The sequence below is a fragment of the Planococcus citri genome, chromosome 4 (genome assembly GCF_950023065.1).
Source record: "Planococcus citri chromosome 4, ihPlaCitr1.1, whole genome shotgun sequence".
In the NCBI taxonomy this organism is placed as follows: domain Eukaryota; kingdom Metazoa; phylum Arthropoda; class Insecta; order Hemiptera; family Pseudococcidae; genus Planococcus; species Planococcus citri.
Genome location: NC_088680.1, coordinates 56,920,580 through 56,944,691, shown reverse-complemented (window position 1 = coordinate 56,944,691; position 24,112 = coordinate 56,920,580). Strand labels below are relative to the sequence as shown.

Here is a 24,112-nt window from a genome sequence, read left to right as displayed (position 1 = left end):
ACAGGAATCACTTCGACGTAAATGTTTGGAAATTCCGACACGATATCGTATTCTACTCGGATCTCGCGCCACGTAAATTATACAGCGAGTCTTGGAATAACTTCAAAATTGAAAGTCGAGATCATCTGATTCCTCCAGCTGATTATTTCTATCAGTACCAGTGCGAATACCAAGTTCGGGACGAATGGAATATTTGGTACGAGTTGCAAAATGATAATTATACCGCTTCCATTAGAGTTGATATTAAATATCCGAAGGATACAGGAGAATTTGTAGCTTTAATTAGCAATAATAATACTCATTTTAAAATCATGAAAATTGACGAAACGGTGGATGTAAGTGTGCCTGTGATTAGACTTTCTAATATGACGAATGTTGTACATGATAGATGATTGCTTTAATTGAGATGGAAATGCCAACCCAAAAGTACAAGTATCAGGCACAAACGTACACGATGTTGCGAATTGCGATTTTGAAAGACTTCCAGTTCAATGTAAATAATTATAATTGAAATAAATTGTATCAGTACCTATTTGAATACCCCGATTTCATTTAGATTTTCTCATCAGTTGTACTTGGACACAATTACCTACTTGTACTTTGAATATCGAAAACGTTTATGAAAATGGATAGTAAGTAACTTAAGTAAGGGGTAGGTATTTCAGAAATTTGACAGAACTCTGTTAGAGAAAATCCTGCCCAAGGGAACAGTGAATACAGAATATTTTATTTCCACTTTCCAGTAAAGTAAATGGAAAAATGAAATGTTGTGTTGAAAAACGTTAAAACTTGAATAATTCCAATTTCCAACTTCCAAGTTGAGTGAGACAGAAATTTCTTTTACTTTATTTTTTCTGGTTAAGAACTTAAGATCGAAATAAAATAAAAACTAAATTCATTTCAGAAATTAAATTTTTGCTAAATAGAAATTAGAAATCTTAGAAAAAATGCTAATTGCTAATTTTTGGTAAAAAAAAAAAAAAAAAAAAGGTGAGAAGCTGAAGAAACCGACTTGAAGAAACACCCGAGAGTCATTCGAGAGTACCCGAACATTTCCGAATACTCAAGAGCACTCACAATTCAGCTTTTTAGTCGGACATTTTTCCTCCATTAAAAATCTAAACAAACGTATCCGAATCCGAAAAAAAATGATAAAAAACGAATCCGATGGATTGATACTTTGATAGAACAAGAAGAGCGAGAATATTAATTGTATTGTGATTAGTAATTCTTTTTCCTAATTATTGGAAATTGTCTTTAAAAATGGTCCATCGCTGTTGTGTGAGTGGATGTTCAAGCCGTGATGATGAAGTCCGCATGCATAAATTTCCCACTAATAACGCTACGAATAAAGAAAGGCTAAAAATCTGGTTCAACCATTGTCGACGTGAAGAAGGCTGGATTCCATCGAATAGAAGTTCAATAATATGCGTAGTAAGTATTAAATATATACCTACTGATGAAAATTATTCGCGATATTTACATTCACTGTATACTATTTAAACAATTGCGTTTCAGAAACATTTCGATGAATCGCAGTACGAAATATACCGCATAGATCGTCCACCTGATAATAGAAAACTTCGACAAACAGCTATTCCAACATTATTTCCTGGTGTGCCAGAACCTCCCAGAATTCGTGTATGCGAACAATTTCATTTTTATAGCATAATTCGACTTCACTGTATCACCTTCAACAAATTTTTGTTTTACAATTTTATTAGGGAAAAAGCGCCAAGCATAATCTTGAAGGATCAAATAATGAAATTTCTGGTCGGCCAAAATCTTCTAGAATTCGTGTATGTGAACAAAATTTCATTTTTATAGCATAATTCGACTTCGCTGTTGTACTGTCAACGAATTTTTGTTTTACAATTTTATTAGAGAATAAAACCCAAGCCAGTGGAAAAATCTGAATGTACAGAAAATCAACTTGAAGAATCGAATGATGAAATTTCTGGTCGGCCAAAATCTTCTAGAATTCGTGTATGTGAACAAAATTTCATTTTTATAGCATAATTCGACTTCGCTGTTGTACTGTCAACGAATTTTTGTCTTACAATTTTATTAGAAAATAAAACCCAAGCCAGTGGAAAAATCTGAATGTACAGAAAATCAACTTGAAGAATCGGATGATGAAATTCCTGGTCGGCCAAAATCGTCTAGAATTCGTGTATGTGAACAAAATTTCATTTTTATAGCATAATTCGACTACGATTTCACTCTAAACTAATTTTTGTTTACAAATTTTATTAGAGAAAAATAGTCAAGCCAGTGAAAAAATGTGAATGTACAGAAGATCAACTTGAAAAATCGAATAATGAATTACCTGGTCGGCCAAAATCTTCTAGGATTTCTGTATGCGAACAATTTCATTTTTATAGTATAATTCGACTTCGCAATTTCATTCTAAACGAATTTTTACTAACAAATTTTATTAGAGAAAACAACTCCATCCAGTGAAAAAATCCAAACGTACAGAAAATCAACTTGAAGAATCGATTTGTGAATTTCTGAGTTTGCAACAACATTCCAAAACTTCTGTATGCGAACAATTTTTTTATTTTTATAACATAATTCGACTTAGCGATTTCACTCATAACGAATTTTTGTTTTACAATTTTATTAGAGAAAAGCAGTCCAGCCAGTGAAAAAATCAAAACGTTCGGAAAATAAACTTGAAGAATCCAATTATGAAACCGAAAAAGTTACTTGGCAAAGTTTTAAGGTAAGATTAAATGAATGTTGGGCGTCGTGTGTAGTGTACTACAGTCTATCAAATGATTCGTTGTCTTTTTCACTCTAGAATATCAATATAGAAGGGAAAGAAGATGAAGTGAATAATACAGAGGCCAGCAACAAAAAAGTACGATCTTGAAGTAATTTTAGAAGTTGAAGATTATCTATCTAGTTGATGATTGATATTTTCATCAAAGACCAAGACCGAAGGAAATTCATATTCCTTGGGTACACCATTTTGAAAATTATCTCATTGTTTCGGTTCGATATTCAATTTTTATAGCATCAAAAAGAAAAACGTGGTCGAAAAGCTACAAAGATGACACCTGAAAAAGCAATAGAAGATGAGAATTGGATGATGGTTGAAGAATACGAGGTCTCGAATGATAATCAGATGTTCCACCTCACCCCGGAAGAAATGTCTCCACATGCAGAAATTTGGCAACCAGAGAGTAAAGGTAATAAAGAAAATATTTACATAAGTAAAAAAAAAATTAACTATGTAATAATTGTAGTTTTGTTTGAGATATGTATTTGAATTTGAAAATTAGAAGTAGGAATTCTACGATGAATGAATGAAACCATGTAAACCTGGAAGAATAATTTAAAAACGTTGAAAAATTTGAATAATTTTGTGGTGAATGTCGAAATTTAAAATTTGGGAAGTGAAAACGCAAAATTTGAGGAAAAAATTGAAAGAAAAATTCAAAATCCTTCGCTAGAAAATTTTGATAAGAAATTCCATGTGTTTGTTTACATTCCCAATGGTGAGAAAATGGCGGACCGGAACATCTCTCTTTAGTTGTTGCGTGGATAGAATTGATTAATTTTTGATTGGGAACGGGCACCTTAATACGGTGGGTTATTCATTTTTGAACGAAAGTATTATTTACATTTTTTTCACTGTTGTTTTTGGCCAAAATACAATTTACGGGTAATTACCGGGCGATTTAAGGTGAAGTGAGCAAACTAACCAAATATTGTCGACTGATTTGTTGAGCAAACAAACCAAAAATACTTGGTTAGTTTGGTCAATTTGCCTTAAATCGCCCGGTAATTACCCGTAAATTGTAATTTGGCCAAAAACAACAATGAAAAAAATGTAAATAATACTTTCGTTCAAAAATGAATAACTCACCGTATTAAGGTGCCCGTTCCCAATTCCAAAGTATCAAACATTACTGATAACATGATTTTATTTTAAATTTCCTCGTTTCTACTTAAAACTATGCCGAAATGTTAGAATTATTGAAAGAATTCGTCGACGAAGAGGATTTACACCTTTACACCGATGATGCCTTCAACAACGACCTTTCCAAGGAAGATACAACTTCTCCCAAATATGCTGAAAAATTACACGATATTATCAAAAAACATAAACGCCTTATAAAGAAATTATGCGACACTCTTCTAAAGTTGAAGGTACGTTTCAGTGTTTCAGTCTGCATAACGTTTACTTTTAATCTTACAAAATATCAGTACAACGTTCTCCATTTTAGAAATCCATTTCAACTTGCGATACGGATACACAAACTGACCCTGATACAAATGATAATGATTCTGGTCAAACGAAAACGACAGATACGACATGGAAAGCTGACAGTGTTTCTATCGAAGAAATGGTCAAAGAAGCTGCCGAAGATGCCATGAAAAAAACAGGATTTGTTTACGAATCGACTTCTGGATTATACTACGATTATAACACAGGCTATTATTACAATGCTGTAAGTTTCAAGAGGAGTTTCTTCGAAATATTTACATTATTTGTATGATATTTATTTGATACGTGTTTTTAGGAAATGGGATTATATTACGATGGTAATAGTGGAACATATTATCGTTATGACGAAAGCACTAAATCGTTCGAGTTCCATTCCCAAGTTGAATTTCCTCCGAGTACTTCTGTTGACGATGCTCAAACAGAAGGCAAGCGTAAAAAGAAGTCTAAGAAAGTATGTAATCTGTTTCATAATTTTGTACGTGAATCATTGCAAAATTTTACTTTATTACTGACTTTAATTATGTTTTTGAAATGTTCGCAGAATTTGGGTAACAGTGAAAACGTAGAAGATGAACTCACTGAAAGTCTTTTAAAGTTAAATATAACAGATTTAAGAAGGAATGTCATAGGTAATTGTATATTATTTCTAATATCTAGAGTCGTAAAAAAGTAAAGAGAGATGACGAGAGCGACGTCGAAGAAGGCGAATGTTCCGAAGATAGTAATGCACCATCCGATATCAGTTCTGATAAAGATATCGAATGCATCGAAAATCAAGAAGATAAATCCAACTCGTGCGTTAACGCTGTTAAATATAATCCCGATGGTAACCCTTTTTATTGTTTCATTTTCAGCTCCGTATCGGTGGTTTAAAAACCAATTATACGTTGCGAATTGAATTTTATTATTTTGTTGCAGAAGTAAGCAAAGCGTGGCCACCATGTATGCGAATCATCGTTAAAGAAACTAATGTAAAGAACTTGAAAACCGGTACATTATTTATGATCACTTACGATGGAGGTACTCTAGGCAGAGAAGGAGATCATCCAGTTCTAATCCCAGATGTGAATATTAGCAAGGTTATTATTCACTATTCAGTTTTTCAGCGTTACAATATTTTATTTTCATTGCACTAATTTTCGGGTTAATTTTTCAGTACCATGCTAAGTTCAGTTTCGATACCAAAGACGCTAAAAGTGAAATCGGTAACTACACGTTGACTGATTTGGGAAGCAGGAATGGTACTTTTATCGATGGTAAAAGATTATCTACTGCTATGCAAGAAAGTGAACCGCATCCTGTATTGCATGATACTTGCATTCGTGTCGGTGGCACCACACTCCTTTGTCATGTGCATCCTGGTCGAGAAACTTGTCCTGATTGTGAACCTGGGTTATTACTCAGCAACGATGGTACGTATTTAAAAAAATTTTTAAATCAGTTTTAATGATGAATACGAACAATAAATCGGTTGTTTTGTTTCAGAGGAAAAACGAGCTGCTTACGTACTCGAAGAGAATATGTCTGAAAAACGTAAAAATGAACTGAGGAAATTAAAGAAGAAATTCGGATTCAAATTAACCGGAGAGAATAACGTTTCAGTTACCAATCCTGAGTATAAAGATAGAGCCGAAATTAGACGACAAACTGTCGGATCTCATAGTGATAGTTTCAAGACTGAAGTGGCTTCTGTTACTCAGTACGGTTTTTATATTTATCTTTTTTTTTGACTGAGGTATTTTTATTCGTGGTTACTCAAGTGTTCACTTTTATTGTATTTTAGACCTATAAAAAAGACTAATAAAGGTTTCAAAATGTTGGCCAAAATGGGATGGTCTGAAGGAGAGTCTCTGGGAGCCAAATCAGAAGAAGGAATTACAGAACCTGTAAGTATAATGTTCTATAGATTGAAAATTTTTTTTTACCATTTAGTTTTAAGAAAAATTTTTGAATTAATTTTTCCTTTATTTTGAAAAACATTTCCGATTGTTTTTTGCCTCGTGATTTTATTTTTTATTTTCAACCCTCATAACATACCACCTATGATTTAACTCTCAACATCTGCTCGACAGAAGTTATCGTGGCATTTTCAGGTTCTACTCCATGTATTTTTCTGCATTAATAATTTAAAAAAAAAATTGAAAATAATGTTTTAATCTGGAATGTAAATTACTCGCAATTTGAATTTTAATACCCGAAATAAAATTAATTCGGCATAAATTATTACCCACTGTTTCTAGGAATTTTCCCAAAACGCCGCTCATTAATATGTAAAATGCAACATTATCTCCCATAAATGTCTACTTATCTTTGATTTCGTTTATCGATTATTACTTTTATGATTTATCCATTTTAAGAACGTGACAAATTCATTAAAAATTTTATACTGGCGTCGAACGTCGGAAAAAAAAATTTCACGCTGTGTAACATACCACATTTTGACTCGCCGATTCGTCCTCGTTACTTCCTGTCGCGTCTCGCTGTAACTCGCGCCTCGTCACTTTACCGCAAACATCCTGCAATGAGGTCGTGGGAAAACTTGGCCGATAAAATGTCACATTCTGCGTTTAAAACCCAGACGAGAAGCGGCGAAAACTTTCAATACCGATGAACTGGTTCGGATCGTCGTGGAGGCGGAGGCGAAGAGAAACGAAATAAAATAGCGGTAATAAGCTAGACGAAAACGATTTAGGAAATGGTACAGCGAAGATGAGATGAGTGATGTGCAGATTGCCAATATTACGGGGTTTTCTTTGCCGAAACCTTAATGAATAATAAATCATCGAAGTATTGGATTACACAGAGATGCAATTTAGTATGTAAGAAGAGGTAACAATGTTGGTGTTAATTAAAGTCTAGACGAGATGACCTAAACAACACCGAGATTCTGCCCGAAAGTATGTAGATGTACGTGGACGTGCCGCGCGCAACGTGTCTCGTCTGTGTACAGAGACGCGTCTCTTTCTCTCTCTCTATTCCTCCTCCTCCTCCCCCTGCGATCCATCTCCTCCTCGGTTTAGCATCATTTTAATAAATGTCGGCGATAAATTATTCGTAAATTATTAATCAAGTTTGCCTATGACTCTGGGGGTGAATAAACCAAGGTTAAATATATTACGGTTGTATTGTACGTACGAAGGTGCTTTTACACGGTTCGAGGTGGTATGGTATGCGAAATTGAAAACTGCACGAATTTTTGAATTCTTCAGTGCCGAGAAGAAAATATTTCGCATTTTATTGACGTTAGAGACAGATTTTGGAGAAAGATTTTTACATAGAAAGCATCCCGATTGCCAGATAAATTGAAAGAATATTCGAAAATACATCACCAGCCAAAATTGAAGGTGAAATGCATTTTTTGATTTTTAGTGAATTTTAAAAAATCAAATTTGGATAAAAAATTGGTAAAAAATCAAAATTTTATCAATTGGGCCTAGAAAGCTGAAATTTGGTATGGACCTTATTTTTGACCCATCGAATCGATTGAAAAAGGTTTCGAACCGTTTTGGGTAATTCCGGAGCCTCCAGCCAATTTTTGATAATTTTAAATTTTCAAAAAATTTTACCAAGTAAAGTCGGAAAGCTGAAATTTACTCCACATTCGAATTTAAACATGCTGAGTCCACTGCAGGTGGTTTCAAGCAGTTCTGGAGCCTCTAGCGACGGATTGGAAATCCCAATTTTTCCAAAAATGCTATATGAAATCTGGTCGAATCAACCTAAGCACGTAAATGCTCAAAGCTGAAATTCAGTTTACGCCCTTTTTTGACATTTCGAGTCGACTGCAGATGATTTCTTGCAGCTTTGAAATTTTCAAAATAATTTTTGCTTTCCAACGTTGTTTGATAATTGATAAAATTTTGAGGAAATTTCAATTCTTAAAAATTGAAACAGTTTTCAATTGATTTAGTTGCTCGAAAATAGGATACCTGTCAAATTTCAGCTTTCTAGGTCAATTTGGTAAGATTTTGATTTTTTTTTCATTTTTGGTCTCAATTTAAAAATTTGCAAAAAATCAAAAAATGAAACTTTAGAACCCAGATTTTTGGCTGGTAATGTATTTTTACACAATTTTGCACACTTTTTCGATATAGCTTTGTCCATTTGATTTGTCTTCCAATTGGGATACCTACTCCCTTTAAGTGTTTTTTGCTGCTTTATGTTCAGAAATTTTTAATACACAATATATGTGAAAAGTATTCACATCTCCCCCCCCCCCTCCCCTCCCAGGAAAATATTTTTAGTATAAATCATTTTTATATAATTTGATATTTTTTGTCTCCAGAAAATCGTAATTAATATTTGAAAATTTAGGTACGTTAATTACGTTTTTAGGGCAGAGCATAAAACAGTTGATTCGAAGTAAACTAGAAAAATTATTTTTGTCAATTTCTAAGCATTTCTTTGATGTACTTAAATAATTGAATGTGAAACATTCTGTGTTACACTTCGAAATTGAAAAATGTTTTGAAAGTAGGCAGAAAGTTTATTTATTTAAAATATGGTTTTTTAAAATTGTGTAAAAGAAGAAATTTATTCTGATTCGGAAAACTCTTCCAACAATTCGTTAGTCTCCCAAATAGCTCATAAATTTTATCGAGATTCAAAAACTGTTTCAGAATTGTCCCAAAATTGATGCTAAGGCTAAAAAATTCTGCTAAGATGAAAAAATTTTCACGAAGCAAAATAAAAATCTATTCAAAATTGAAGAATTCTTTCAAAATTTCCAAATTTCTAGATGAATATTCCCTCAAAATGGAGAACTGGAGCATGAGGGTTTTTCATACCTCCAATTGTATCCAGATTATTAATTTTTCAGTCGAAACGATTCTTCAATCAGACGGATTTCCGCTTTTTTCAAAAGTTTTAAGGTGCATACCCCCCCACCACTCCACAAATGGGCTTCTGTATGGTAACAATAATGCTTTGAAATTTGCTTCTGGTGTATTTTCTAATTTTGTGGCCATCGAGTCCATGTGGGTCCTTATGAATGAGGTCGAAATTATCCTTCGAGGTCAAATTTTTACTTACAGTTTCTTTGTTTAGGGTATAAAAAGTACGATGATAAAATGTACAGATTTTAAAAATTTTGAGGACATTTCGTTATTGAAGTATTCATTTACTTTGATTCGCAAAATGACTGAATTTTTGCAAATTTTCTGCGTTCAAGTGCTCCTTTCTCTTTTCATTCCTTTTGGCTTCTCAAGATCAAAACCATTCCGGTCACTGTTCATTTTATGTAAATTTTAGGGAAAAAGTCATGTTGTGTCAATTTTCCAAACCTCTGCTCTCCCCCTCCCACCGTCAACCATTAGTCCACATTTTCAACTATACTTACTCTAATAATTATGGTAAACAATTGTGACATTCTTTCAAAAAATTGAAAAAAATATTTCGAAAATTGAAAGGAAAAATCAATTTATATTTTAATGAACTGACATGAATTTAAAATATTTTTATTTTGGAAAATTGAAAAAAAAATAGAACATCTTAATTTCGGAATAATTACACAAATCTGTGGTCAATTCTGAAAAATCATGAATTTTTAATTTCAAATTATTTTTTATTCGTTCATTTACCCAAGCAGGATCATGTTCAATCTGATCCACAAATTTTCTGGCATTTGTCAGATTTTTCATGATTGAAAAAAAATTTCTGTGTTATGCTTAAATGGCATAATTCCTTCAATTTACAAGTTAGGCAACCAGACATGATGACGTGTTTTGTTTATTTCCTATCGGTTACCATTCGCTGTGAAATATTGGTAGACCAATCCAGGAGCACTCTGGAACATTTTTTTCTATGTGACGAACTGCTTCGATTTTTCGATATTGGAACCAGATTTAATGTGATGAAATTTCGACACTTTTTTTGAAATTTTTTTCTATTTTTGAAGCTACATAAAAACACAATTTGAAAATTACGATTGGAAATTTCCTTCTATTTTTTTTCTTTTAGTTACCTGTTCTATCTAGAGATGCAAGTTTTGTACATTTTGACACCAAAATGTTCGCGAAATACCCTCGTAGCATAAAAACGATTTTTTTTCACCTCATCGGTCAACGACCTCGAATACTTTCTCAGGTTCATATTGAAAAGTCCCGAATAGCAGACGAAAAAATAAACTACAAACAACCTCCTTCACAAAATTACATTCATGGAGTAGAAAAAAGTGAAATTTAAAAATTCATTCATTCGTTGCAACAATGTAAGCGGAGCTCGAGCTTTGGCTCGCGTCATAAACAAGTTACCGTATAATAAGTGCGGACTCGTATTACTAGACGGTATGGGGAACAATTACACGTGAAATTTTCAGTATTCTGGGTGTTTGCGATTTCGTTCGTGTAAACCTAACTTGATTTACAATGTCTGCGGCGAGATATGATTTTAATATTGTAAACGAAAACATCATTACATTTGGCTAGACGTCCGCTGCGTCCTGCACCCCGCTCTCGCACCCTTGTGTACTAAATATATGGGTATTATAAGTACATGTATGTACAGTTTGTACACTGTACACTGTACTATACATTGCATTAGGTAGTACATCTCGTCTGGGTCTGCATAAATGCTGTACAGTGTACACAAGTACCTTACTACTCGTACATGCAGTCGTCGTGTACATATATTGCTTTTCGTTTAACGACTCAGTCGTTAATCAAAAACTCGCTTTTGAAAGCGAAACGCTCTCGCTGTTTGATTTGGAATTTGATTAGCATGCATAGAGCTGTGTATTTCTACCTGTACCCTGCTCAATGGCAGTCTAATGATGATTTGTTTGAATTCATTGATACGTTGAGATACGAGTATGCCCTTTACATACAGCTTCCCTCTGCAACTGATTAGCATCGTCAACCGTGTCGACGAGCCTTCCAATTTCCAAGAAGCTAGGAACTGCGATACATACATTGTCCTTGATGGGATTTTTTACACCATTTTTAACCATTTTTGGTAGCTAATTAAACGTAGGTACACAACAGAGGGCAATAACATCCCGAATACCTATACTCGAGTTGAAAAAACATGGAAAATTATTATAACCTATAAGCCTGCGTGTTTTTTTTGCACGCCCGCGATCAACGATATCAATGTCGCGGCGGCGCTTAAGTCACTAACGATTAATCTTTCTACATTGCGATGTCCTGACATCTGAAAGTCATCGATTGCGGCGGCGCAGCGGCAGAAGCGGCGTAATCAAGGCTAAAATATGACGGCGAGAATTGAAAAATTATTTTCGAGGTGGTGTAGAAGAGGTATTCACTCGTATTCGAGACAGCAGCCTGAGGAAAAAATCCTGTCCTGTGTGACTGTTTACATAAGCAAATATCTAACTACATTGTTGCATATGATTATCCCACGATTTTTCTCAGCCCAGCCGCACTCGTCGCGTCGATCGCACGTTCAGCAGATTTGACTAATGACCGGTTCGTCCTCTCACTCTCAGTGCAAATTTAATTTTTTTTCTAGTACTTTGGTATGAGGAGCAGATGATTTAGACGAATGGGTAACATAGGGGGTAAATGTAACGTGTGGTTCTTGGAAATCGATTAAAAACACGATTTTCTGGTGGCAGTGTTTGGCTGATGGGGGTCTAACAAAAAATTGGGAGATGGCGTTGAGATAAAAACCTCGAACATTCATTATCAAAATGAAATAGTGTTCCAAGTTTTTAAGAAATTCAGACCAAAAAAAGCAAATTTTGAAAAAAAATTGTGAGTAATAAAAAAGAATTAAGTGCTTGAACCGAAATGAAAATTTATTGTGGAGTGAGCAAAAAATTGAAAGATCTTCTAAAAATATATCACATGACCAAATTTCAGGCCTTGAATTTTATTTTTTGTTTTTGACAAGTTTTTGAAAATCAAAATTTTGCACATTTTCTTTGGAAAACGCTAAATTTTATTAGCTGATTGGTTTGTACCCTATTTTTGATTTAGATTCTTAAAGTCTCATTTTCTTAGCCAAAATGTCAAAAATTCATTTTTTTTTTTTTTTTTTTAGCAATAATTGGAAACAAATACTATCAACTAACAATACTGGCAACTCCATTTAAAATACATTGGGCGTTTTTGTCGCAACAAGGGCGCTATCTGAGCGACTTGGCAAGTAACAGTAATTAATAGGCATTTATGTCAAGGGCTGTGATTGGTCGATTTAAATCTCGCGGATATCAGTAGTACCACACAACACACACAACAAACTAAAAAAACGAACTGATAAAACATCATTATCCCGCAAAATTCAATTCAACCAATCAGAATGCTTCTAATAGGATTTAGTTACTTGCCTGGCCGCTAGGAGGATTAAACATCATTTTTCAACAGAGTTGCCAGTATTGTTAGTTGATAGTATTTGTTGGAAAGTCTTGTATTTTTTTAGCTGAAATTGCTAAAGTTTCGGTTTTTTGGCTAAAAAATTACCAAAAAGTATCGCTTTTTGATAAAAATTACAAAAAAAATTTCTTAATCAATGATTCCTAAAAATTTCTGCTTTTTGCCAAAATTGTCAAATTTTTGTTAATGATAAAAGTTCTTACTTTTTAGCAAAATTTCTGAAGATGTTCTCTTGTGTTCCAAAAATTATCCAAAAGTTTTGCTTTTATAAGCTAAAAATTGCCAAAAATGTCAGCTTTTTAGCTATTAGAAAGTCTGGCTTTTTCTAGCTAAAATTGCCAAAAGTTACTGGAAAGTCTGGTTTTTTTTACCTAAAAAGTACAAAAGTCACGCTTTTTTAAAAAAATTGCAAAACAATGTAATTTGAAATTTCTTTATAAATAATTCACAAAAATGTCTGCTTTTAGGCAAGAAACTTCCACGTTTTAACAAAATTGCTGAAATTTACTCTTTTTTCACTAACCCAGTTATCAAAATGTATCTTTTTCAAGTTTTTTTTACCAATAAATCCCCAAAAATAATGCTTTTTGCCAAAAATTGTCAAATATTCTCGCTTTTCAACAACATTACTAATAAAATTGTCGTTTTTGCAAAAAAGATTCCAAGAAGTCCCACTTTTTTCCAAAAATTGTCCAGAAGTCTCGTTTTTTGCCAAAAATTGCCAAAAAAACCCTTCCTTTTGTTAATATGTCATCGTCTTACGTTCTGCCAAAAATTGGTTTTTTTACCTGATGAAATTGCAGAAATTCTCATTGCCAAGAAGTCTTACTTGTTCATCCGAAAGTTTCAAAATAGTGCAACTTTTTGAAATTACACCAAAACATTTCAATTTTTACTGTGTTCTGTTTTTTTTTTAGTCATTGTTTGATTACCCTTTGTTTTTGTTTTTTTTTTTTTTTTTTTTTTTCAAAAATGAAGTATTTGTATTTATGAGGCCTACAAATTTGAAAAGTCAGACATATTATTCATTTAGTTTAGCAAGATCTTATAAATCTGTTGGTTTTTGATAAATGTAAATTACTGGAAATTTTTATGACAGATTACTGGATTTTTTTTTGGTAAATTACTGGTAATTTTTTGGTAGACTACCTAGTACCTACCGGTAATTTTTGGTAAATTACTTGAAATTTTTTGTACGAGTAAATTACTGGACATTTTTTAGTAGACTACCTACTGGTAATTCTTGGTAAATTACTGGAAATTTTTGGTAAATTACTGGTAATTTTTGGTAAATTACAGGACATTTTTGGTAATTACTGGACATTTTTTAGTAAATTACTTGAAATTTTTGGTAAATTACTGGACATTTTTTAGTAAATTACTGGTAATTCTTGGTAAATTACTGGACATTTTTGGTACTTACTGGTAATTTTTGGTAAATTACTTGAAATTTTGGTAAATTACTGGTAATTTTTGGTAATTACTGGACATTTTTGGTAATTACTGGACATTTTCCGGTAAATTACTTGAAATTTTTGATAAATTACTGAAAATTGTTGGTAAATTAAATTACTGGACATTTTTTTGGTAAATTACTGGTAATTTTTGGTAATTACTGAACATTTTTTGATAAAATACAGGAAATTTTTGTTGAATTTTTGGTAATTGGTAAATTACTGATAATTTGGAAATTTTTGGTAAATCTGTGATAACTTTTAGCAATGCATTGCTATGTCAAATACTGTAGAGTTACTAGTGACTCATGACATTTTGTTATCAAGTTGAATCGAAAAAATTATCTATGATGTAAAACTTTTTCTGCAATCTGCAATGAAGAATTTACTTCATCATTTTTTTGGCTTAAAATTGTCTGCCTGTGGGGAATTCTTTAAAATATGCGCGAAGAGCTGTATCTTAGCTTAAACCAACTCTCCCACGGTTCTGAATTTTACCACTTTGAGCAATTCTGGAATCCCCAGCGCGATTTTAGAGTTCTCAGAATTTTAAAATTTCCCCAGAAGGCGTAAAAACCAATTTGAACGGTTGAAAATCGAGTTATAGTTTTTTTACAACCTATTAAACGAGTTTATTCACGCGTGTGCCGATTTCCAGGGCACCTCGAATACGTTTTTCTGACCATAACTGGATCCTCGAGGTGTTTGCGTTAGGTTCAAATGAGGATAAGCTCTTTACATATGTACAGGTCGAGAATACGTCACAACTCATTTTTCAGCTACCTGAATGAATTTCTACGTCTTCTGGAGAAAATTTGAAATCCCCCAAAAAAGTACCTCACGGTAAAAAAAAAGGGGGTGTTGAAAAAGAACGCGCTATGAAAGGCTCGTCATCATTACAAAAAAAAACTTCAAAAAAATCTCCATAATAGAAAACAACTGAAAAATATCCAAAAAAATGACCCAAAACAAAAAATTACTGATATCTCCTTTGCAGGGAGTTGGAGAATGATTCGTTGGTACCTCTACCTATTTACCTACCTATGAACCTACTTCAGAGTCTTTGAAAAATGAACAAAAATTTCCCAACTTCCGCCCACTTCTTCAAACAAGTAGGTACACATTTCCATTTCCAGCATTCATGAAGTATCCATAATCAAAATTGAGTGAGCGGAAGTTGGGAAATTTTTGTTCATTTTTCAAAGACTCTGAAGTAGGTTCATAGGTAGGTAAATAGGTAGAGGTACCAACCAATCATTCTCCAACTCCCTGCAAAGGAGATATCAGTAATTTTTTGTTTTGGGTCATTTTTTTGGATATTTTTCAGTTGTTTTCTATTATGGAGATTTTTTTGAAGTTTTTTTTTGTAATGATGACGAGCCTTTCATAGCGCGTTCTTTTTCAACACCCCCCTTTTTTTTACCGTGAGGTACTTTTTTGGGGGATATCACCAATTTTTTCTGAAGAGTGCACCATGCTCATGTGAAAATGAATGAGAAGGCAGTGGTCGGGGGAGAGATACAAATCTTTTCTCTCTAGAGTCTTGTTCAGTTCATATCAGTGGTGTTCTCAAATTTTGTATTTTTATAAGTTTTATAAAATATAAAATATTGGGTTAGATTTGCATTCACTTTCACTTAATCATGGTTTCCTTAAAAACCCTGTGGTTGAGGGATTAATTCTCTTCTGGAGATTTTTTTGTTCTAGTGAATGTAATTCATTCATTTATTAACTATTTATTTTAATTTAAAAGTAGCGTAGATGTAAAAAATTTGGGGAAAATTTCACCTTGATTTGGTAACATTTTGTGGAAATTCCAACATTCATAAACCTACTGGAGGCTCTAGAACTGCTCAAAATGGTATAAAGCCATTTCCAATCAATTTGAATTGTCATAATTAAATTACATACAAAATTTCAGCTTTCTAGCTTAGTATAGTGAAATTTTGACTTTTTTCATTTTTTAAATTATTTCTTTTAGATTTTAAAAAAAGCAAAACCAATTTTCAAAGTCGAAAAATTCAAGAATATAAAATGAAGTGATGACAATTTTTTAATAAAAAAAATAATTACTTGAAAAAAATCAACTTGGAAAAAAAATTTTGTACATATGAAACTATTTCCAATCGATTTGAATTATTTGAAATAAATTGAAAATTAACATACAAAATTTCAGCTTTCTAACTTGATATGGTGAAATTTTGATTTTTTTGCATTTTTTAAATGATTTCTTTTAGATTAAAAAAAAGCAGAACCAAATTTCAAGGTTGAGATTCAAGAATATAAAACGCAGTGATAGCAATTTTTCAATAAAAAAAAAACAATTATCTACTTGAAAAATAAAATCAACTTGAAAAAATGTTTTCAACATAGGTACAAGCGGGATTTGAACCCAGGACCTCTTGCGTTGTAAGCCGAAGCTTAAGTCATGCAGCCACCGTGGCTGCGTTGTGAATCGCGCGTTTCAACTCCATACAACGCCGATGCCGAATGCAACGTGTGATAAACGTTTTAAATGTAACTGCCATTCAGAATGTGTACAAAATTGATGTTTCTTCGAGTTATTTGAACAAAGCTGCAGACTTTTAGACTGAATCATTTTGAATGAAATTTGAAATGTAGATTACTAAAACAATAGAGAAGTGCCTTTTGTATGTTTTAGCTCACTTGCAACAATACTTTCTGAATAATGAGCATTTGAAAATTTCAAATTCAGAAAAAAAGTAGTTAAAATTCATTTTTTCAAAAATCCCTTCGTAGTGACCGTTATTGTGTACAAATACACCATCATGCAAAATTTCGCTGAATTTGATCGAGCAGATTTTCTGAAAAGTGTGCTGAAGAAACTTGAGAAAAAAAAAACGGTGAAAAAACGACATGTTTGAAGATCTCGTTCACTTTTGGTATTAAACCTACAACTTTCAAATTTTAGTATGTTGATAAGCTCGTCGAGATCTTCAAAATGACATATTAATATTTGAAATTGGTGCAGTTGTTTTTGAAATCTGAAGGTACTAATTTTCGCGTTTGTTGGTCTCGGAAGAATAGGCGTTTGCGGTAGCGGCGACGTTCTTTTTCCCAACCCCCTCGCCGTGCTACCGCCCGGCCTGATTCATGGAGGAATCGAAAATTGTGCTGGAGGCTCCAGAATGAGCTTAAATGATGAATTGGGGTTCCGAGAAGTTGACGTTAACTTTAGAACTAATTTTTATAATTTTTAATGAATTTTTTTTCGCAAAAAGCATACCTAAAATTTTCAACAAATTTTCCAAAAAATCGAAAAATCAATTTTGGTTGTTGAAATTCCGGGTTTGGGCGTTTCAGAACATGTACTCTCCAAAAATTGCGGTTCTGTTTAAATTCGATAATGACACATCGAGAAAATGTCCTTGTCAGTGGCAATCGAACAAGCTGAACTAAATTTGGTAAAAGTTTCTCCCACTACTTCTCGCTAAAAAGTTTGTCATTTCTTCAAGGCTCAGAATTTTGGAATTTGATAGATAAAATTTATGAACAATGAACATTTCAATACGTATTTCCCTCTATTATTTGAAAAAAATTGTCATATTATGCCCAAGTTTCAAGATTTTGAAATTTTTGAGTTTTAGCTACCAACCCCCTCCCCCCCGCCCCCACCCCCTCATCTGTTATTGATACCATCAAGAACTGAACAAAATGTAATAATCTAATGATGGTAATTTCTTCGACCAATTTCCTCCCGTTCCAAATAAATAAATTCAAATTTCCATAGTTTTTACTGATTTTGAGTTTATTTGATTCGTGGTTAAATCCTGGGTGAAATAATTCGTTTTTCGAGCATTTTTTGCCCCTTCGATTTCACCAGTAGGCAATGTATCAATCAAAGTTTTTTCTGTGCATTTTAAACTCGACGTTGAATAGTAGACGTCGTTCAATGAAAAACGTTGAAATGAAGTTCCAATCATGGAGGGAGGGAGGATCAGGGGGTGGATACATCAAAAAGAGCAAAATTTGAAGAAATGAGAGATGCAGTTTTATAAGCGCCATATCATTTTCCCTTCTCAGTTCTAATTGCATGATATTTTGTCGCGTATAAAATTGACTGTCTGAATGTACTTTTTTTTTGGTAAGAGATATGGGTGATTATCTAATTCCATCTCCATAATACCTACTTCAATACTGCGTTATCAATTTTTGCACCTCGGCTCGGCAAGAATTCGGATATTGAAATAAACACACTCTGGCACCTGTTTAAGTGTTTTTCCCTCGCCGATGATTTTTTTTTTCACCTTAATGCTTACGTATGTACATATTAAAGCCACCAGACGTGCGAAAATTTCGCCGGACTCGAAGGTTGTCTGGCGTTATTTATAGGCGGAGTAGGTAAATTTCACGGATGGTGGAATTTAAAATAGTCAATTTTTCAACGTTTCCATCGCCATCATCGCCGGTAGCCGAGTCGCTATATATGAGTACGTAAAGCTAAATGTATCTTGGTCGGGCAGACGATGTCGCGGTGCGGGATATCGATCACATGATCGGCTTTGGTAGCATCGGTGGTAATTGGCTGCTGGAGGAGCACGCCGCGCCGAACCGAGCCATACCAGTAGTTATTTTATAGTGAATCATTACGTTGTTGTAAATCCCACATTCTAAATACCGAGTAAATTAATTTTCATTTAGTCGGCCAAATACGAGTAAAAAAAATAAGCTCGGCGGCAGAGGCAGCGGCGATGAAGGAGAAAATTAGTTAAGCGATTATGTCGTATTGGTGGTCTAATCCGCATCCGTACATGTTGATTGTTCATTCGCGTAGATGCTTTTGTATGTACCATAATAATAATAATAATAATAATAATAATAATATAGTCTTGATTCGATAATTCAATATGTCAACGATATTAGCTTGTGAAACCAGTTGCACCAATCTGTAAAGTCGGCGGTACTATTGGTTATGTAAATAGAATTCGCGCACATGATTACCCACCTATCCATATGCATAGCTTTTTTTTTTTAACCATCGTATAGTTCCGCGCCCTTTTCAATAAGCGTATTAATTTTCGCCACCGAATCAACAGTTGTTGTTGTTGGGCTCGAGCCGGGCTCTTGAAAATTAATGATAATACTTATATCTTTAATGAGATTACCTCCAACGCGATGTATTTTTCTCTTGTTGTAGATTTTGGTCCAGCAGAGAGTTGAAAAGGTCGGTCTGGGATACGATCAGCCCGTAGAACCTGAACTGAGTAAAGCCGATAAGAAGAAGCAAGAAATGTGGAAGAAGACTCAAATACGATATCATAATTTACCATCGAATCAAACCAGTTGATTGAAATCGAGATATTGGTCCGCCAATGTGTCTGGGTTACTCTGACCTTCAAATACGAGTATATACCCGAGAAAATTATCGAGTGCCGAAGAAATTTTTTATACGGTCAAATTTTTTATCGCTTCGGCTTGGTCGCGTGGATTTGTTGAGAGATGGTATTATTGTTTTTATATTCGCAATAAATTTTGTTTTTAATATTTTACGACGAATAAATTTTATATTTTGTTATTCGAATTTGTTTATTTTGGGTGTTTAGAGTGGTTTGCTTTAAATTAAAAGTAAATCACTGTGAAAATTCTATTAAAAGCCAAGTATAGCAGGGTGAAATGGGTTGAGTCAGGGGCAGTCAATTTTTTAAAAAAATTTCTGCAGCCTTCTTACTCAAGATGGGTAACAGATAATTTCAGAGCCTATCGCATTACAACTTCAGCGTCCTCTAGCTACTGGGAAGAGGGGGTGGGGAAGTGAAGGTGGCTCTTAAAAGGTTGGATTTTCAGTCTTTTAGCCTCATTTTGGCCATTTTGTGGTCAAGTGGTGTGAAATTTGATATGTAAACGAAGATTCCCACTTCCCAGTACTAATTACCCAAATTTTCGAAAGTTTTTTCTGCCCATATTAACCTCCAAAATTGGTTTTGAAATTCTGAAAATGCCCCCCCCCCCCTCCTCCTCCTCCTCCAACGTCATAGATTATGAACCAACGAGAATTTTATTTTCACTCTAAAATTTGAAATTTCATACAAAATCATTTAGGTAGTCAAAACATCGAATTTTAGAAAGTGGATCCTTTCTTTCAGAAATTTGACTTATGAATCTCATTTATTCATATTAAATAAGCCGAACTGCTTCAGAATGTACTTTCTTGCAACTTTGCTCAATTTTTCAAATTACGATTTTTTGACTAATGGATTATTCTATGAAAAATTTCAGATTTAGTGGAAAAAAAAGGAATACTTAAAATTTGGCTAAATCATCGCAAAAAGAGTACAAATCAGGATTATTTGACTCGCTGAATCCTAATATGGCGACAAAAAAATTTTCAACCGAAAGGGGTCATTCATTGCGGAAAATGCTGTCAAAAAAGGCTGTACTCACATGGGCTCAAAATTGGTATACAAAGGTGAGTATTTTGCTTACAAGAGAAGTCGAAGTATCCGAACTGGCAGGAATTTTTTCGAACTGGGTGAAGTTGAATTGAAAGAGCATGCAAAAATATTTCACCAGACAAAATTTTAGGTGCCAATGCGAATTTTTTCAAGTATTTTTGATGAATTAAAAAAATTCAAATTGTATCAAAAATGTAAAAAAAATCAAAATTTTACAAATCGACCTGGAAAGCTGAATTAATTTGGTACAGCATATTATTATGTTGGATCTGCTGATTCGTTCGGAAGCGATTTAAAACTGTTTTGAGCAGTTTTGGGGTTTTCAGCTGATGAAACCACTGCAGAAATACACAATTCCGTATTGACAGAAACTAATTTGGTAAAATGGTGTACATAGGGTCAAGTGGGTAATTACTAATTAACAAGCATTAATTATGTTTTTACCTGAGTTCTATAGTTGATTTAGACAGATTTTAAAGCACGTTTTGAAAATCCAAAATTTCCAAAATATGGCTGTAGGTATCAAAACGACTTGAAACTACCGCCAGTCGATTCAGAATGTTGAAATTAGAGCAGATATAAATTAAATATCAGCTACCTATACAACTCTATCGGACACATTATGTCGATCAAATTTCAGCGTTCTATGTCAATTTGGTAAAATTTTGATTATTTTTCAAATTTTTTGGCTCTTTGATTTTCAAAAATTAATTGAAAAATCAAAAAATTCATTTTTTTTAGCACCTAAAATTTTGCCCAGTGATGTAGGTATTTTTGCTTGATTTTTCAATTCAACTTCATCCGACTCAAAACTCGTTCTGTTGGTTGGGATACCTCTCTCGTTAGAAACGTTTCCAAAAAATGAATTTTTTGACATCACACGAGTGTAGGTGGCGAGAAGTTCATTTTCAACATTTTCAAATCGTTTTCAAAAGTTGAAAAAACTCGGAAAAAATTGAAAAATTTACAGTTTTTGTACCTAATAAAAATTTCTATTTACTTGCCCAATTTCGTACCATTCGACCAAGGAATGCTCAAGATGGAGTTGAAAACTCAAAAGTGTGAAAACCAAAATCCTATTTTGTGAGGCCAATAAAAAAGTTGAAATTTTGAGAAATTAGTCAAAGTATAAATTCTGAAAAATAAAAGACAATAATTATCGTAGGTAAATGAATGAAGCAAAATCAGAAAATCATGAAAATTGAAATTTAAAATAGTTTTGAAAAAATCGGACCTTCAATGAGAAAACTGAACCAAATGAGCACAAAGGCAAAAATTGAAAATTGTCCATTAAAATTGTCCAGAAAATAATAAAAAAGAATTCTGGAAAGTGAATGGAAAAAATTTGAGTTAATTAAAAAAGTTTGATTTGCAGTAGAAAAATCAATCTAAAGTGTAGAAAAAGCCCATCTCAAATCGATATTAAAATGACTAAAAATATGATCATGCAATTAAAAATGTCGAAATTTCAAGTGTAGGTAATAGGTAGGTCTAAAAAATGATAAAAAGATTGAAATTTTCAAAAATCAACAAAAATAAATTCTGAAAATATGAAAAACAAGTAACGCAAAGTAACGAAAAATTATCACGGTTGAAATATAAAATTCGACGTAGGTAGTCTTGAAAAAATCGGACCTGCCATAAAACATTGAAAATTTGGAAAATTAATAGGTACTTCAAGATTTTTAAATTCGGGATAAAAACATTCGAGAAAGTGGTCATTCGGGATTTTGACTTCGGGATTTTGGGTGGAAACCTTCCAAAATTGTTCAAATTGCATAATTAAATCTACGTATAAAATCTTTTGAAGAGCGGTCGATGGACATTTGCAACTTGAGTAATTTCCAACTTTATCGTATTTTAACTACAAAGTTGATGTAGCTTCGTAAGCTAAAGAGCACCCCCTCCCTCCCTCCCTCCCTCCCCCCAATGAATATGATGAAATCGCTCTATGAATCGAATTTGTTCGAGAAAGTGGTCTTATATGTGATCCTCGCACAATCGCACATCTTTTGGAATAGTCGCTGGAGTCTCCGAAACGACTTGAAATCACCTCCAGTCAACTCAGCACGTTGCATGTAAGGTGCACCGGGGGAAGTTGGAATTCGGGGTAAGTTAGAAAACTTGCTCTAGCGCCTAGAGGTTTATATCTGGCGAAGTGCCACTAAAGGTGACTTGAGGGTACTACTCCTACTTCATCACGGCATAAACATTTTCGCGATTCAGTTTCATTTTAGATGTCTTTGGTTCAATTGTATTTTGTTGTTGTTTTGAACTTGTTTTGAATTTGCTCTAAAATACAGACTTTTTATTTATTAGTTTTTCGCATATAGCGGACGAACCGTGCGTCCTAGTGAAAATCTGATGGGAGTGATCTCAAAGAGAATTAAATTCTCTACAATTTTGTTTCTGTGCAATTTTTCTAGGACGCTCCGTTTGTGATCTACGCCTCTGCAAAGTTTAGCCTGTTCTGACTTCCCCCAATTGGGGGAAGTCAGAACAGTTTATATTTTATTCCACTGAGCAAAAGCTACTGTGTCAATTGCGCTCAAATTTTCACCATAAGTTAAGAACCTTTATGGAAACCTACATAATAAATTTGATCCATATTGGTTCATTAGAAGGGGAGTAACAGCTGGTCAAAGTTGAAATTGCGAAAAATCATTCTGACTTGCCCCAGTGCACCTTATGGTACAGAGTGAATTTTAGCTTCCCAGTGAAGCATACGTTTCCTAACGGCACTAAGTCCAAGAAATTCATGGTACTTAGTACAATTTGGAAACGTAGAAGTGGCCCAAATTGGCTGATTTTTTGATATGCTGTAGGGTCATTCCACGTCAATTGAACCAAGAAGTGGTAGGGGGTTTCGGCGATTTTTTTGAAACTTTTCCTGTGGAAAGACCTTCCGAAGGGATGACCAATGGCGCAAATCGCAGCCCTCTAGCCCATTTTCAAAGGCAGCCAGGGGGTGTCAAAGTTTTCAGTGAACCTAAAATATCATCCATTTCAGCAGTGGATTACTCGATAACGGCGATACCTACCAAAATGGAACATTTTCCCATAGTTAGTGATGGTTTTGAATGGCTTTTTGGTGATATCATAAAGATCAGTGTTGCAACTTTTTTTCGTACAAAAAATTAGCTCAAAAAGTTTCAAAATGTAGTTTTCACATCGTTCCGACTCTCAAAAATTCTGAAAAAAATATATTACTTATGGACAACTGTTCATGCTGAACAACATTATTAAAAAATTGGGATGGTAACATGTTGCAAAGTTGATTTTAAAAAATTTTAAGTTTGCGAAAAAAATGCGATTTTCTGATTTAAAACATGAAAAAAAGTTTTGATAGGTGAAGTTGACCCATTTGACCCCTATTTTCACGTATCTATTGAAAAAGTTGAAAAACTCCTTTTACTCGATGAAATGAACTCATCACAAAAAATCAAAATTCGAAAAAATTCAAAAAAAATGAACGAATTTTTATTTTTTTGTAGTTAGCGTAATTTTTATCAACTTTTTCATGAAATACATCAGAAAGAGGTCAAAATAAGACAACTGAATAAATTTAAACTTTTTTTAATGTTTGAAATTGAAAATTGAATTTTTTCGAATTTTGATTTTTTTGTGATGAGCTTATTTCATCGAGTGAAAGGGGTTTTTCAACTTTTTCAA

At 33.5% G+C, this 24,112-nt stretch overlaps 1 protein-coding gene across 2 annotated transcripts; it reads left to right on the top strand.

Annotated features, from left to right (window-relative positions):
• Positions 1-1,104: 1,104 nt before the first annotated feature.
• LOC135844591 (angiogenic factor with G patch and FHA domains 1) lies at positions 1,105-19,563 on the top strand. 2 transcript variants are annotated; one of them, XM_065362823.1, is made up of 20 exons: positions 1,106-1,434; positions 1,519-1,641; positions 1,725-1,799; positions 1,885-1,986; positions 2,072-2,173; positions 2,257-2,358; positions 2,442-2,543; positions 2,630-2,728; positions 2,807-2,866; positions 3,023-3,197; positions 3,983-4,161; positions 4,239-4,463; positions 4,536-4,691; positions 4,782-4,820; positions 4,898-5,066; positions 5,159-5,319; positions 5,397-5,652; positions 5,726-5,939; positions 6,024-6,126; positions 19,186-19,563. In XM_065362823.1, the coding sequence occupies exons 1-20, from the start codon at positions 1,264-1,266 to the stop codon at positions 19,333-19,335; spliced, it is 2,763 nt and encodes a 920-aa protein (XP_065218895.1). In that variant the 5' UTR covers positions 1,106-1,263; the 3' UTR covers positions 19,336-19,563. The 2 variants fall into 2 exon arrangements, with proteins under 2 accessions (XP_065218896.1, XP_065218895.1); XM_065362824.1 differs by lacking the exon at positions 4,898-5,066 and having other exon boundaries at positions 1,105-1,434; positions 4,782-4,869.
• Positions 19,564-24,112: the final 4,549 nt, after the last annotated feature.

Excerpts from the sequence above, each read along its gene's own strand:
- LOC135844591 (XM_065362823.1), top strand. The coding sequence starts at position 1,264 with ATGGTCCATCGCTGTTGTGTGAGTGGATGTTCAAGCCGTGATGATGAA. Across the intron at positions 1,642-1,724 it reads CAGAACCTCCCAGAATTCGT|GGAAAAAGCGCCAAGCATAA; the intron begins GTATGCGAACAA and ends CAATTTTATTAG. Across the intron at positions 4,162-4,238 it reads ACACTCTTCTAAAGTTGAAG|AAATCCATTTCAACTTGCGA; the intron begins GTACGTTTCAGT and ends TCTCCATTTTAG.